The sequence below is a fragment of the Lissotriton vulgaris genome, chromosome 2_1 (genome assembly GCF_964263255.1).
Source record: "Lissotriton vulgaris chromosome 2_1, aLisVul1.2, whole genome shotgun sequence".
Classification (NCBI taxonomy): domain Eukaryota; kingdom Metazoa; phylum Chordata; class Amphibia; order Caudata; family Salamandridae; genus Lissotriton; species Lissotriton vulgaris.
In genome coordinates, this window is record NC_141687.1 from 1,418,095,067 (window position 1) to 1,418,111,881 (window position 16,815).

Sequence of the window (16,815 nt, forward strand, 5' to 3'; positions counted from 1 at the left end):
CAAAGTCAGTCTTCTCTCCAAAGAACCCGGAACAATTGAAGTGATGCTTTTACATCGCCAAATATCCAGTCAACCTCATAAAGGTTGACCTTGAAGCAAGATACTGGTGCCTACTTCTTTTCTTACAGGGCATTCAGTGGTGTCCAGACCTGTGCAGGTCACATAGCCTGTCCATCATGAACTACATGAGCTAGGGAGGCCCTAAGCTATTTCAGGAAAGCTGGCAAGATCATGCAGGCATGTCCCACTGGCATGAGTGGAGCGGCCTAACAAACAGAATAAACAGGCTGCCTTTAGGGACCACAGTGAAAGGACGAAGAGGAAAATGTTAGTTTGCCAAAAGCATCAATCCTTTTAGTTTTCCCTATCCAGGGGGATTGATCGGGAATGAGTTAGGATTAACCTTTTTGGTTGAAACCTCCACAATGACACCATCCGGGATAGGGTGTTTGGTTAGGAAATATGGATCAGTGGGTGTAGACCTCAGAGGCTTGACTGTTTACCTATTAATAGGCAGGTGGAACATTGATTGGATCCCATACCCATCATGGCATCTGTAAGGGCACACACCTACAAGCCATCTATGGAGACACAACTAACTCTGAAAGGCACAAGGGCATCAGGCAACCACAAATGTGGAACCTGCTCAGTCTGCCCCCACTGCATTACAGGCACTAGCCTTGAATTTAATGGAACAACTTTGACACTGAAAACATTCAATAACTGCAGAAGCCAGAACGTAGTTTATCTGCTGCTCTGCCCCTGCAACTTAGGATATGTAGGTGAGACAAGTAGGGAACTAAGAGCCAGAGTTTTAGAACACAAATCAGCCATCCGCACAAACAAGTGCAATGCACCTTTAACATCATTTCAGACAACACAATCACTCTTGTGATGACTTACGGTGGTTCATCTTGGAGAAGATTAGAACCACCAGACGGGGAGGTGACATTGACAAATTTAGAAAAACCAGGGAACAGTGGTACTTTTGCTTTTTAAACACTATCCTCAAAGGCTTAAATACCAGGGAAGACTGGGCGAAATGCATCTAAAACCCTTCAGAAAAAATCCCTTTAGAAAAATATGTTCCCCGTCTTAGGAATCATGGTATAGGGAGGCTATGACATCTATACTCAATGCCCCCCTCGTGGTAGGTTTCCCCAGCTCTGTATCACCCTAGAGCCCCTATGAAGCACCTCTCATATAGATACCAAAATTGGGATTGAATCGGAGACATTTTACCCGCGCATTTAGAATAAATAGATAGGCATCGGTCCATAACAATACTGAGACTGAAATTGATGCCTGCCCCTCGCATTATGCCCATTAAACACAATCGGATATCCGTAGGTTTGAAAGAACAAACAGGGCTTATTAATTTATTGTTTTTATACCACAATATTTTTATTTAAATCTATTAAAAATATTTTTTTTGTCTTAGTAACAATTAGCCACTGAACAACTTAAGTAGAACTTTGATCCCCGTCCAGTAAAAAGATGATATCACAAGTTGACATAGCATCCTTTACGAGCAGCCCTCCAAACATAGGCTAGTCAGCTTGACCAATAGAATCTCGGAATAACAAGCCGAGATATGTAAACACCTTAGCCTCTAGCCGGCATATCCTTTACTAGTAGCCCTTCAATCATTGGTTCGACAGCCCGACCAATAGAATCTCGGCATTACAAGCAGTCATAGGCAAATTCTTTAGCTTTGAACTTTGCGCTTTGATTGGCCCTCTTAAGAACGTATCACGAGCCAGCTACAATATTAAAACACAGGTGCCTCGCATCTCTGGGATACCTTCCGGAACCAGAGAGGCAGGCAGTCCCTGACGGAACATCAGGTAAGCAGACATACGATCACGACCCTTACTGGATTTGGGGCAGAGAACTAGAAAAATGCATAATTAACAGCCGCTCTCGCATTTATTTTCTCGCCTTCTAGTGATATACGCCCAAGCGCCACAGGGACATGACGAAAGCGCCTCTGGTACCTTTTTTAGAAAAAAACCCCATAGAACCAGGGAAGCAAGCAGTCCCTCTGCGCCATAGTGGTAAGCAAAATTTAAAAACACCGGAAGAGTCTTAAGTTGTATTTAAATACATGACACTTCACCCCTTAAAATACAAACGTATCCGTGTCTTTGCCTTTAGTGAAACATTTATTCACGCCGCAAGGACACGACTGAAGCGCCTCAGGTCTTTTAACAAATAAATGAAAACGTACCATAATGCCTAAATAATAGACAACAGCTAAAGTCAACGCCTTCAAAGTTCCAATATCAGGTATGCTGGGCCTTTCCTTCATTAAGTAGCACGTGGGGCTTCTCCTCTATAAAGTAGCACCTTTGCCCATAATAATTAAAATCTACAAGTCCAGGATAACTATTTATTTCTGTTTTTATCATTTGAATCTTCAGGAGTCTATTGCACATGACTTTTTTAACCAAAGAGGGGAATATACAAAGCCCAAATTTTTACTAAAACACTCTCCGGTGTGATATAATAATGAAAATTGGACCACATTCGAAAGAGAATCTCAAGGTAACCATAAATCAAGTTATAGTTCTGATACAATGTTAACCCAGGAGGTACCTTAAACCATTGGAAATAGGTGCCCTCCGCAGTTGACCTTGCTTTTACATAATTATGAATAGCAACAGATAAGGAGGGAGTAAGATTATACTAGGCTCCTTAATCTGGTATAATATGACTCAGTCCACGCCATACTACTCTCGTCCCCCCCCCTCTCTTTGCAACTCCCAAATTGTAATATGAGTGATTGAGTATACAATACAATTTTTTCACCAGAGTTCAGTGTTTGTAGACATTAAAGTAAACATAAGCCTCAGTAAACAAAAAGATGAAGAGACGCTATAGAACAAGAAAAATATGTATATACGTAAACAATGTGTTTAAGTCCACTATCAATGTTTTGTTTTTTGAAGGCCATTTTGGTGAATATATAAATGTATAGCAATAAGAGATGTTGGAGGAATCTTGCACTAAAGAGTAAAAGCAATTTTATGTTCTGTCACCCCCTCGACTATATAATTGTATGATGAAAACGATATGTACAATGAGTGTCCTTAACCTGGTTATTTGTTCGGGTACAACTACCGTTTTACTAAACAAGACTAAAACACTATAGGTGTTCTAGTAGAAACGAGTCAGAACATAATGCATTTTGAATTAATCTATTGTGTCTCCACCCTCTAGGGAGATCATATTGACCCACTAACTAAGACAGATAAATGTTGTCTTGACAAAGGTGGATAAAAACGTGGAAACCTACCGAAACACGTCGACGCACCATAACAGTATAATTCATGACTCATACACCTTAGTTGATATGCTATTCTGTGGTGTGCATAACATAGGTGTTGTAAATAGAGTTAAAATATACATCTAGTACTGGACAAGCTTCATGTCTCACTGTGTTCTGTCTTTATGTTTTAATCTTGCTGGTCAATATTGAATGTCAAACAGTTTTATTGTTGTTTTTTTAAATTTTGCTACAGTGGTTCTTGTATGTCCACTTTTTTAACATTTGTATTTCCAATAAATTGTTAAGAATTCTTTTTACATTAGTGAATCATTTCATTGTGTTTTTTTGACCTTCGTGCCTTGTTTATCTAGCTCTGTTCAAGGGAATTCTTTCTTTGTACATCATTAATTGAGAGCAATAGCTGCTATGGCTCAAGTTGGAAAATATATGTTAGAACATTTGTATTAGCCTCACTGGAGGGCATCTTAATTCTAGCACCTCAGCGTTTCACCGCAAATGTGCCACTATGTTGGTGGCCCATGTTGCATGTTAAGCTGTTTCGGAGGAGGTATCAAGGCCACTGGCAAACCGGCGTCGCCTGCGGACGCGGTACTTGTGGAATCTGCACTGGGGGAGGTGTTACAAGGTCGACCAGTGCCGATCCGGTTCCAGGCCTGGATCCAAGGGGACCCTGCGGTGCCAGGGCCAAAGCCTCTGGCGTCATAGCCCCAGGGCCCCCAGTAGAGTCCGTAGGGCCGGAAGGCACACCGGCAGGGCACCCAAAGAAGGCATCCATCGTTTTGTTGAAACTCCGAAGCTGGGAAGGGAGGGAAACTCAGTCGACTCAGCGGGCTCCGTTAGCAGAGCCATGGGAGGGGCACAGTCCTCCCCGTCGGGCGATGCGTCAAGGGATGCGAAGTCAAAGAGCGACGATGCTTCTTCCACTTACCTGATAAGTGCGAAGACTTGGAAGAGGACTGGTAGTGGTGGCTCTGTGACCGGACCCTCAACCTCCCGCACGACCTGGACCTTTAACGAAGCGGACTGCCAGGCTGCGAGAAGCCTTCGGGACAGCTCCCGCAAAGACTTAGGATTCATGGTTCGGCAGTCAGGACATGGCTTGGAGTTGTGGTCGTGTTCCAGGTAAAACAGGCACATGCGGTGCGGTTCCGTCACTGACATCAACCATTGGCAGGAATCGCAAGCCTTGAAACTGGGCATCCCTATGCACCTCAGGAGTTGAGGACTCAAACCGGTATCGACAAAAGTCGCTCAAAAAAGTGAGTCAAAAAGTGACAGAGGGTACCCCTCTCTCCGGATCTGCACAGGCTGGCAAAAAAAAAAAAAAAAAAAAAAAAAAAAAAAAGGGAAATCAGTGTGTGAGGGTGGCATCCAAGTAGCTGCCGAGACGTCATCCCAGCAACCACAATGAAAAATGCACAGCCGGCCAACACCACCTTTCGACACGCAGGGGTACTGCTGACGAAAAATTCTTCAGATCCAGTCTAACGCCTGGGGGTAATTCACATGGTAAGGAATCTATAACTAATTGTCTTTTTCAGATAACTAGTTCTGCTTTAGTGCTTTCACAGCAATGCATTGGTCAAAGCTTGAGCTGACATGGGTGCACGTAAGAACCGGCAAAAGCACTGGAGTGGTGGAAAAACGCCTTGGAAGTGTAAGTGGTGTGAAAAACTGCACCAATCACTATACAGGCCTGGTAACTGATCCAAAGGGGCAGAAGGAATTTGGAGAGGACTGGTCTACACTAACCCAACTTGAGGCCCTACAGCTCAATGGGGACCAAAGGCACGCCAGAGGGAGTTGAAAGCACACTAAAGACTTGTACCATGGCCTTCTTGAAGGCATCGATTTGCTGCAGTGTCGACAGCCCGCGGCATTCTGGTAACAGCAGAAATATCTGCTCCGGGACCGGTGACCTCGACAGAGTGCAACTCCGATGCTTTGCAACTTCCCTTTCACTGGAGCTAAGCCCAAGTCCTGGTTCACTTTCTTGTGCTTGGACTTGACCTTTCCAAAATATTTTGAGTAGGAAGTGTTGTGGTTGTGGAAACGGTCTCTCAACAAGGACTGGGACCAGGCCCATGACCTAAAGAGGGAACAGTACCTGTGCGAAGTCTGCAACTACTTTTTATGCCTTACTTATGCCTCGTGTATGTGGGCAGGTGCAATGGTGTTAATGGCAGACATTTGCTTGACGCAGTCTCACCTCAGCTTAAACTCTACATTCTTTAGAGGGAACACTAGCACACTGCTTGAAAAAATGAATTGAAAATATTTAAAATCAACATAAGATGGGTGTGGAATTCGTAATCCATGTTGGATGGTAAAAAAAGTGAAAGTAACTGTCAATGACCAGTGGTGTTAATTATATGGAGCTCCGCTCCATCAATGAAGGGCAGCATAGAGCATGCAGTTGCAGGACGCCACCTAAAAGAGCTTAGAAGCCCTGCTGAAAAATTCTCTTGATTAAGTCTGGCACCTGGGGGATATTCCAAAGGTGAGGAATCAACAGTTAGAAATATATATTAGATACAAATTATCCCAGTTGGTGTCAGAAGTAGATACAATAGAGTATTCTGTAAAAAGTTACCCAAGTTCATTTAAAAACATATACCCAATGTGTGTGTTAATTAACCAACCTTTTTGTCCTTAGCACATCCTTTTGGTGTTCAGTCAACACTCGTTCCTTTGTTTCAGGAGGGATAAATACAAAGTCCATAGTTTTCTCTTCATCTAAAAACCTCTCCGCTGGCTTATTTTTTGGAGATGAAAAATCCAGTTTCAACTGTGAGAAAGAAAAACAGCTGTTTGTGATCTTACTGAAAAAACATGACTGAAAATTAAAATTGCGAATAGTTAACTGTCTCTTCTCCATCAATATAAGAGAATAGCAAGTTCAGCAACTGTTAAGTCTGGTGAAGAAAAGTCACGAAAAATTGAATCGCAAAACAGTGATGAGAAGCAAAGTAAACCGATTTCACATATAAGTTAAGCCCATTTACGCTTAACCGAGGTGTGAATTCTGCCGCGGTGCGGCGGCTTAAGTGGGTGGGCCAGTGTCGCGAGCACTACCTACGGAGGTAGTGCTCGCGACGGCCGACGGACGCAAAAAAGGGGTTATACTCTCAGATACATGCATACAAAAGTATTGACTACTCTATCTCTGTAGATTCACATGCTTTGCATACTCCTGCCATCTAGTGTTGGGTCCGGATTTCTGCAATTTGTTTTTCTTCGAAGTAGTCTTTCCAGTTACAAAGTTTATGTACATACCAAAGGAAATCTCAGGTTATACCATTAAGATCTGCTCTAAGTTTCTTTTGGCTTGTCTCAGATATTGTAGGAAGCTGGCTCTGTATATGGTATACCACTAGGTGGTTATACCGTGCACAGAGTGGTAGTGTGGGCAAGCAGCCTTAGGCCTAACACAGGGGAGTGTAAAACATTTGTTGCAAAAAATCCCCAAATAATGGACACGACTCAAAATAGAGATCCAGACCAATTGGAGGAAAAATAAGCTTTGTCTGCATTTTAAGACCAAGATCTTCACAATAAGGTAAATACATTTTCAACAAAAAATACTTTTCACTTTAAAAAGTCGACACTTGGTGCAATTTCTGAACAGCTCATTGTTTTCCTATGGAGAAAAACAATGCGGCATAACAGATAAGTAAAACACAAATTTAGTCTTCGGGCCCAAAGGTCGGCAAGGGTCAGGTGAGTACCAAACTCACCACCAGAGGCAGAGGGGCAGCAGAGCACAGAGGTCAAAAACTGTGCTCAGCACAAGGCATTACAATTAAGAAAGGGTTGCTCGAAGCCACACTGCTTGCAGGCAAGTCAACTGGTTGTAGGGGCCAAGCTTTGGAGGTTAGGTCAAGCACAGCAGGTGGTTAGGTCGAGCACAGCAGGTGGTGGGGACCACAACAGTACCAAACCTACACCAAATTCATCACAGAAGCAGCTGGCTTCAGGGTGCAATTTCAGCATTAGGCGTCCAATGCTTTTCAATGAGGATTCTGTTTCGACAAACCGGCTGCAGGCGTTGCACCGAAGGTTGCAGGAGGAAGACCAATGACAGCAGAGGTAAGTAGAGCTCTAGAGGGTCGTAGGGGCACGGTTGGTTCAGCTTACCAAGGCCCAGGGGCTTTGGGTGCAGGGGTGCCTTTTGATGTCCAAGTCCTCTTATCAGAGTCAGTTGCAGTCAGGGGAAGCCTCTGGATTCAGACTGCAAGCGATGTAATGGTGGCCAGGTGAAGTCAGCCAACACTGGATTTGCGGTCAGGATCGCTGGGGAGATTTCACTGGACAGGTAAGCCACTCAGACTCTGGCTGTGGGTGTCTGGTGCAAAGTGGGCAAGAGACCCAGATCCGCCTGGACCTGGAGTCCTTCGAGGTAGGTTCTTGACAGATTCAATGTCTACGGGAGATTGGAGTCTTTTTTGAAGGCAGCAATCCTCCCACTGTTTTCAGAGGTCGCTGGTTGTAGCACAGGTCAGGTTCGTCAACAGCTGGAGACAAGCCAGTGGGGCTGAGGCCAAGGCAGTATTCTTCAGTCTGCTCTGCAAGGATGTCTTCTCCCTCCTTAGGCCATCACAGATCTAGTTTCCGGGTCTGGGGGAGACACCTAAATACTAAATGTAGGCGTGTTTTAGAGTAGTAGCAACAAGGGCCAATGAACACCTTACCTGTGGTGACCACACCCTCAATTAAGCAACCCCCCTGTGGGAGGGGGCATAGACTTATGTATGTATGTATGTGTATTCTTATATAGCGCTCGATGACCCGAAGGGTATCTCGGCGCTTGCCTTGGGAACCCGTCCTGGCTTTTCCCTGTGAGATAGCCCCTACAGGGCATCCCCAAGGTGAAAGCCAGGCATCCCGCCGCGGGGGGCCGTTGTGGAGATTAAGCAAGCTTAATGCCCAGAGTTGCAGAGTGAGAACCCATGATTAGAGCAGGCACCGAAGCGAGAATTATCAAGTCCGTGGACATTTGAGCTCAAGACCCTGCCGCGTCGGGAATTGAACCCTGGTCCCGGGTCTGACCTCTGCTTCAGGGTCTGCCTGCTCTACACCGTGAGCCCTGATTAGAGTGGTATCCCCATCTACAAGACTGCAGGACAAAGATGCGACTCCCATTGCCACCCTCACCTTAGGGGTGGAGTTGGCAGAGGTGGGCACACCTCAGATTCTTCTAAGTTTCCCTCCTAAAGTGGGGGTGCCCACCAGGGTCTGCCATCAGCTGCTAACAGCAGAGGCTGGGAGTTGCATCACAAAGGGAGCAGGCGATTGAAGCTTCCTCTTCGAGGACTGGGCCCATCCTGGAGGAGAAGGTGCGACTCCTCTGCCCAGGATGTGCATGGTTTCCGGTCCCAGAGAGCAGTGGCTCTTTACCCAGGGGACCACAAACATATCTGGTGGTGGCAGGCTGCTTAAAGCTAGTCTGGCCACACCAGGGTCGGTAGGTTTTCAGAGAGCACTTCAGAGATGCCTATGGGTACATGTTTCAATTAAATCACACTGGCATCAGTGTGTTTTTTTATTTTTTTTAAGTAGTGTGATACCAAACACTACTGTGTTCAGTGAAGGCATCATGGTCCTGTGGAACTCTAGTTGTCAAGTTCCCAGTCTATGTACTCTCTATGGCTTCCCTGGCACTTAGAATACTAAGGAATATGCTCTAATACTGTAGGGGTATATCTGCTCATGCAGATATGACCACACCTGTGATGTATGGTGCACCTTGCCTTAGGGCTGGTAAGGCCTGCTCGAGGGTTGACTTACTTCTACATTGGACAGTGCTAGTTGGCATGACAGGCAGTATGCCATGTCGACTGTCCTTTTTGTCTGCACCAAGCCATGCATGCTGCAGTGGCAGTCTACATGGCATAGGTGAGAGGTCCCTTGGGGACCCCTTTTCAGTCCCAATGCCCTAGGTTCCCTTCGTACCTTTTACTAGGGACTTATAGGGGGCCTGAAGAGCCACTTGTGAATTTGTTTTAGTGAAAGAACACTGGTGCTGGGAACCTGAACAGCAGGGACCCAGTACTCTACAGACAAAGTTCCATCAAAAGCCAGGCAAAAAGTGTGCGTTTGTACTGCAACAGAACCCCATTTTCTCATTCTAACTTTACAATATTAACTGTAATCAAGTGGTCAAAGTAGGTGTGGCGCAGCAGCCAGAGCGGCTGACTCCAGAGTGCAGTGCTCACTGTTCGATCTCTGGCACCGGCGACAACTCAGCATCATGTGACTGAGCAAAGGCTCACTTAATTCCAGATTTGTGAGCTGTGAAATTATCACCCCTAAGGGTATTCAGGCACTGGGGGCAATCGGAGATTATTATTAATTAGTTTGTCTAACTTCTTCAAAAACTCTGCCATTAAAAATAGGTGTTTAGTACTTCAAGTTTCTTTTCGGACTACAGCCCATTTACATTTTTAAATTATATAGTGAAACGTCAATATGGCTTGGCACACAACTTTGTAATTTTGAGAAGAACCAGGGGGCCAAAAATTCCTTGCACGGCTTCAAAAAGATTTAACATCCAGCCCTGTACAATGAACTGCACTGATTTTCAGCCATGTAAGTTGGCGGGCACCTCCCTCCGTCCTGTGAGCTTAAACTACAAGAAAATGTAAGTGGTCTGTGTTATTCCGGTACTCTTGTTTGGTAAATCTTTGCAATGCTGACAGAGGGGCCCAAAAAGTGAACTTCCAACCGGAGTGAGTGTGGCTGCTGTCCCCTCATCCCATGATTTCAGGATATCCATTGTGGTGACAGCAAGGTAATGGCAAATGTGAGAAGAGATTTACTTCTCCGCGAGTGAAAAATGGAGGGGGTGTGAGAAAGTGGCTCTATATATACTGGACAAGAATAAGGTAGAGTGTGTATAGAGTCCACAAACCCCAGAGGTATAACAGAGGTTAAAGCCAGGTCTGACCTTACTCTCTAAAGTGGTAGCTTGGTCGAGCAGTAAGGCAGTACCAGAGGGCAGTGTAAAGCATTTGTTGTACCCACTCATTCAGCAAAAGGTTTCACACATTCAAAGACTGAACTCCAGGCCAAATGTTTGAAAAGGTTTCACACATTCAAAGACTGAACTCCAGGCCAATTATTTATATCAAAGATATAGTTGTTTTATTTTTAGAACCAACATGTATCAAAATATACTGTTCTCAATATGAGAGGTCCCAGATGAGTATTTTGCAGAACGGCAATAAACTTCATAAACACAATAGGTACAGGGGTTGCAGTAGGCAACAATTCTACACAATTTAGCATTGAGCTTAATGGATTTTTCTATTTAAACACAGTTGTTTACTTTGTAGATTACTTTGGTAGTTCCAGGACTGGATAGTATGGTTCAGTCCTGGGGTCTAAGCTGAAAACAATTTAGTAAAAACGTTTTTGTTATTGATGTTATTTTTCAGGAATATAAAGCTATTTAAAAAGTACACACTTAAAAACTTTTCAACATAAATCTGGCAATGTTATCCAAAAGGGAGAAAATTCAAGTTGCAGTCTCGTTACGATCTCGTTACTTTTATAATCCAGTACTGGGCTCTTAGGTCTAGCACTGGGGTCTCAACTTAACACAGGTAAGTAAATTACGTTTCAGTATTTTGTATGATTTTTAAAGAATTTCTAGTTTTCAAAAGTAGACACTTAGAAGAAATTTCATAGAAAAGCAGACAATGGATTCCTATGGAGAAAATACAGGTTACTAGTAAACCCGATAAGGATTACTTTTGTGGTTCAGTACTGGGCTACAAGGTATAGTACTGACTTCTCTCCTGATCACAGGTGAGTACTTCGGTATTCGGTTGATTTTATATGAATATTTAGGTTTTCAAAAGTAGACACTTCGAAGATTTTTCGAGTCAAACCAGTCAATGTTATCCAATGGCAGGTAAGTGTGTTACCGGTTTCCAGGTGAGTACTCGGCTGCTGAAGTTAAGGTTCTGGGCATAGACTCAGGGGTCCCCCAGGGTCAGGTAGGTACAGTTGGTTAACCCTCAGCGGCACAGGGGCGGCCGGGTGCAAAGGTAGTTAGGCCCAATGTTATCCAATGAGGGGCGAGGGGCCTCCAGTTGGTGGCTACTGGCTAGCAGGCCATGCAGCTTTGGGAGCTGGGCTCCTAGTCACTTGCTCAGGGCAAGGGGGAAGTAGGATAAGAAAGGTGGCACGGCCAGCGGCACTCGGGCGGCTGGGTGCTGGGTGCAGGGTGCTTTTGAGCAGTCAGGCGCTCAATGTTATTCAATGGGAAAGGTAAGAGATTAACAAAGGCTGCAGGCTCGGGTACGGAGACTCTTCAGGGGCGACCATCGCTTTGAGAGGTAAGTTGGGATCTTGGAGCACAGGTAGGTACCCCAAAGGAAGGCGCAGGGAGTTGCAGGGCGCCGGGTGCAGGGGTGTCTTTGGGTGTCGGAGAAGTTTACCCTCAGCTGGTCGCGGTTGGGGGGCATCTGGTTCTGAGTCTGCAGGCATCGTCTGGTTCGTTGAGGAGGGTCTTTGGGAAATGGACTTCGGGTCCCAGTCGCCGGGTGGACATCCTCATGGTCTTGGATCACTTGGGCACGGGCTGGGCTCGGCGGGTGCAGAGTGGGCTGGTCCAGAGCTTCCTGGCTGGCACCAGGGGGGTTGTTGCAGCAGAGTCTCTGCTGATGGGAGTCCCAATCTTCAAAAGGGTCAAGGCAGGCAGGTCCTCTGGGTGTCCAAAGGTTGCTGTCCGCTGGAGTCGCTAGGGTTTAGGCAGAAGCAGGTTCCAGGGTCGACAGGTCGGTAGGGCTGGGGCCAAGTCAGTTGTTGTCGTCCTGTTACCAGCTGCATAGCGTGTCTTCTTCCTCTGGATCTTCTTTTCTTATCAGGATCTCCCGAAGGAAAATTCAGGGAGCCCGTAAATAATGAATTTAGGGGCGTTACAGGTAGGGCAAGGGCAGGGACCAATAGGTCCCTGTCCTCGGGTGGGTACACCCCCTAACCAGCTCCTCTCCTGTGTGAGGGGGGGCAGGAGTCTAGCTGTGAATGGGTAACGCTCCCCATCTTCAAGATGGCCGGAGCCCGGGGTCGTGCTTCACCTAGTCTCCCCCACCTGAGGGGTGGGGTTGGCACAGGCTGGCACCCCCCCCCCTTCCTGACGTAGTTTTTCCCGCCAGTCTTCCTGTCAGGACTGGTGGGGCCAGTTGCTGATGGTCTGGAGAAGCTCAGAGGCGGCATGCCTTTGAAGCTTCCCCATGCCCATCCTGGGGGAGGAGACCCAGCGCCTCGCCCAGGATGTGCATTGTTGCAGGCCCAGGAGAGCGGGGGGCTCTCCACCCAGGGGTCCAGCAACATGTCTGCTGTGTGGCAGCCTCTGCAGGCACAGCCCAGACGTGGATTGAGGTTAGGTTTTCAGGGGGCATCTCTAAGATGCCCTGGTGCATTTTACATTAAATCCCACATTGACATCAGTGCGAGTTTAATGTGCTGAGAAGTTTGGTACCAAACTTGGCAGTCTTCAGTGTAGCCATTATGGTGCTGTGTAGTTCGTAATGACAACATCCCAGCACCAAATACTCTTAATCGCATCACTGCACTTACAGTGCCCAGGAATGGTCCTGGGTAGTGTAGGGGCACAGGGCTCATGCACCTGTGCCCACATCTCTGGCATTGGGCACCCAGCTAGAGGGGTGACTGAAGTATGCCAGGGCAGTGGGTTATGTGGGCATGGCACACAGGGAGGTGTGCCATGTCGACTCTTGGTTTAGTTCTGTACTTAGATACTCAGCCTGCAAAGGCAGTTTGTGGGTGTCAGGGTACAGGGCCCCTGAGGGTGGCACAATAAGTGCTGCAGTCCTCAGGGGTCTTCTCTGGTCACCATGCCCTTGGTACCTAGGGTACCATTTACTAGGGGCTGACAGGTGGCCTGAGAAGCCAATTGGGTTTTCGTTTCAACACAATTTTAGGGAAGGGACGCAGGCCCTGGGTACCTGGTTGGCAGGAACCCAGGGCACACTCAGTCAAAGCACATGAATGACTAAATGAAAGGGAATTTGTAAAGCGCATACTAAGCCCAAGGGCATCAAGGCGCTCTGTACAGACGAGCCTACAGGCACAGCCAGCATACATACTCCAACTAATCTAGCAGGAAACAACCAAGTCTTAAGTGTCTTACGGAAGATTGAGTGAACTTGCTGGCCCGAGAGGGAAACGGGGAGAGCATTCCTCGTCTTGGCCGCAGCCTGTGAGAAAGCTCTTCCACCCCATCTCATCTTTTTGAATCTAGGAACCTCGAGCAGATTTTTATTAGCTGACCTGAGATTCCTAGAGGGAGCGTACTTATGGAAAACATTCTTTATGCCCACTGGGCCTTGTCCGTAGTATGCATTGTGGGTTAGGCATAGGGTCTTAAACAACACTCTACGTCCACCGGGAGCCAGTGCAATGAACAGAGAGCAGAAGAGGCCGAATGACGCTTGGGAAGATCCAGACCCAGCCTAGCAGCGGCATTTTGTACCAGCTGAAGGCGGCGCAGCTGACCCTTATTTATTCCCAGATAAAGGGCATTGCAGTAGTCCAGCCTAGCCTATATTAGGGCCACGATGACCTTTTTACGGGCTTCAATGGACAAAAACTGGGAGATTTTTCTCATCACTCGAATGAGTCCAACACAAGTAGCCACTGTTCTGGAGACATCAGCAGTTAAGAAAGATGGAACTTTCTCATGGGGGGGGGAAGGGGGGTATTTGTTAGTTTGAACTTCTCATCCCAGCCACTGATGTAGGACACACACAAACAGTGATTTGTGCACTACATGGAAATCCATGGCACTCTGTACAGAAGACCAAAAGCAAATTCATTAGCAGAAACTAAACCGCTACTAAGCAAAACCTCTTCACAGGCTGGGCCCTTGAATCTTGGACGACACCAATCTGCTGTGGCTTGCGGAGTTTAGAAGACATGAATTACCATGCATGAAAACCTGGATTAAAAAAATTAGGAGACGCTTCCCTGATACTGGAAAGAATTTCAATGGCCAGCTGACTGGAGAAACTACATTAAGGGTGTCTAGGAGCCATAAGATCCATGCAGTCCAGCTGCTCTACAGGTTCCAAAAACAAAAACCCTCCACACCATGGAGCTGCAAAAATGCAGTTTCTTCAAGTGACTTATTAGCCCAAACTATTCCGTGCCTCTGAATAACTTTATGGTCCTATGTATCAGCCCAATCTCCAATCACGATAGGACTAGAAAATCGTGGAGTTAGTTCCGCCTGGATTCCAGAACGGTTTGAACCATTACGGTTCTGAATGGGACATCACTTACTGTGCTTTGCCATCCCAAACTACAAAAACCAGGTCCTTTTCTGAAGCCTTGGAATCCAGTGGGAGCTACCACCATCAGAAAGATGAAGGCACAAAGACATTAAGTTAAAGAGGACTTCAGTGCAACTGCACCCAATTTCAAGACTAAATAATCAGTTGGGATTGTAAATGGTTATAAAAAAAAAAAATCTGTGGCCACTGACCTTGATAGTCTGAAAAAACCTGTAGAACCTTGTAAAAGGTACAATGGGACTGTGGACAGGGAAGGAATATAAGGGGTGCAGCACTTATTGTGCCACCCTTAGAGGCCCTACAACCCCCCTCCCCCCCCAATTGCAGGCTGTGTGTTTAGGTGCAGAACAAAGTGAAGAGTCAACATGGCACACATCGCTGTGCAGCATGACTACAACCCACTGCTCTGGCATAGGTCAGCCACACCTCTAGCTGGGTGCACTATACCAGTGGTGAGGGTAGGTGTGCATGAGCCCTGTACCCATACAGTGTCTAGACCAATTCTTAGACATTGTAAGTGCAGTAATGGCATTGAGAGTACATGGTGCTGGGTGTTTGTCATTACAAATCTACAGCACCATAATGGCTTTACTGAAAACTGGGAAGTTTGATATCAAACTTCTCAGCACATTAAACCCACACTGATTAGTGTGGAATTTAATGAAAAATGCACTCAGGGGGCTTCTTAGAGATGCCGCCTAAAAAAAAACAAGCCTCTGGTGGGTTCCCAGACTGGTATACACCAGCTTGCCAAAATCTTTTCCTGGGCAGAGTTGGTCACACTTCCCCCAGGCCAGGAAGAGACATGTGTCAGGAGAGCTTCAAAGTCCTTGCCGCCTTGGTAACGTGACCCCCCAGGTGGGACAAATTAGCACAGTCCAGGTGTACCCACCTCTGTCAACCCCACCACTCAGGTGGGGGAGGCGAGGTGAAGCCCACTCTTCAGTGCCCGCCATCTAGCAGATGGCAGGCACTCTTCAATCAGGATTAGGGACTGTGCCCACTCCACCACGTGAGACCCCTAAAGCGCCCCCTAAATACAGTATTTAGAGGGTAGCCCTGACCCAAGACAGATTCACGCAACCTATGAAGGATGAAAGACTACGCCCAGCAGAGGAGACTGTAGAGAAGAATCAATTTGGCCCCAGCCCTACCGGACTGTCTGCAGTTTCCAGAGATCTTGAGCCAAAAGTCGCCTAGTCCTGCAGCCAGCGACCTCAGGAACCCCTAGGAGGACTGACTGCCTTCAACAAAGACTGGATCTCCTGCGAACAGCAGCTCTGTTCAAAAGAAACGGCCAAGAAAGAATCCGAGCCTGCTGATGACAAAGAAACCAGACTCCTGGAACCACCACTGCACCAGACGCTGTGGCACGAGTCAGACTGGCCCACCAGTCCGAGCGAGGTCCACCAGCGCTCCAGAGTCTACCGTGGGTTGACCCCTACAGGACTCGCAGACATCGCGTGCAGCCTCTACACAGAGACACTTCCCAACCGCAAGTGGCGCAGTAAGGTGAAATCTGATCTAAAAAACACCACTGCTTCCGGCCGAGAACCCGAGGAGCACCTACATCCCAGAGCCCTCCAACTTACCTGCCCAGCTGTTGGTTCTTCCCAGAAGTATTCCTGGACCAAGCCTGGACATATCACACTGATTAGCAAAAGTAATTTAAAAAGTAATCCAAGAAGTAACTAGTACTGTAATCTACAAAGTAACTGAACTGTAATTCTGATTATTGACTTACCTGTGAATCGACCAATTGCATTTGAACCTGCATTCAACTGTAATTGCCTAAGTATTGTAAAGTATTATTTCACTTACCTGCACCAGACTTGGCTTTGTTCTAAAAATAAAATAACAAAATATTTTTTACAAACGAATTGGCCTGAGTTAGTCTTTGAGTGTATGACATTTCTTTCCTGAGTGTGTACAACAAATTCTTAACACTACCCTCCGATAAAGCCTTACTGCTTGCCCACACTACCACAAATAGAGAGTATGGTGCCATCTACTTTTACCTCTGCCTTCCTTTGAGGTTCCACTGGACTCTGAACACTATACCTCATTTTGGCATAGTATATACAGAGCCACAGTCTTCCCTTCAAGTACTCTTGTGCAGATCCATTATGGTCAAACCAGTTAAATCATGAAGACAAAAATGGGTGGATTCACTTGTCCCAGGTTAGGAGAAGAACTTTGCCC

At 46.4% G+C, this 16,815-nt stretch overlaps 1 protein-coding gene across 2 annotated transcripts in view; it reads right to left on the reverse strand.

The window, feature by feature from the left end:
* Nucleotides 1–16,815, reverse strand: part of RIF1 (replication timing regulatory factor 1) — a 424,226-nt gene that overhangs the window by 119,057 nt on the left and 288,354 nt on the right. For both annotated transcript variants that reach the window (XM_086957241.1, XM_086957240.1), the window contains one exon: nt 5,935–6,080. In XM_086957241.1, coding sequence (XP_086813367.1) covers nt 5,935–6,080 — 146 coding nt within the window. The remainder of the gene's footprint in view (nt 1–5,934; nt 6,081–16,815) is intronic.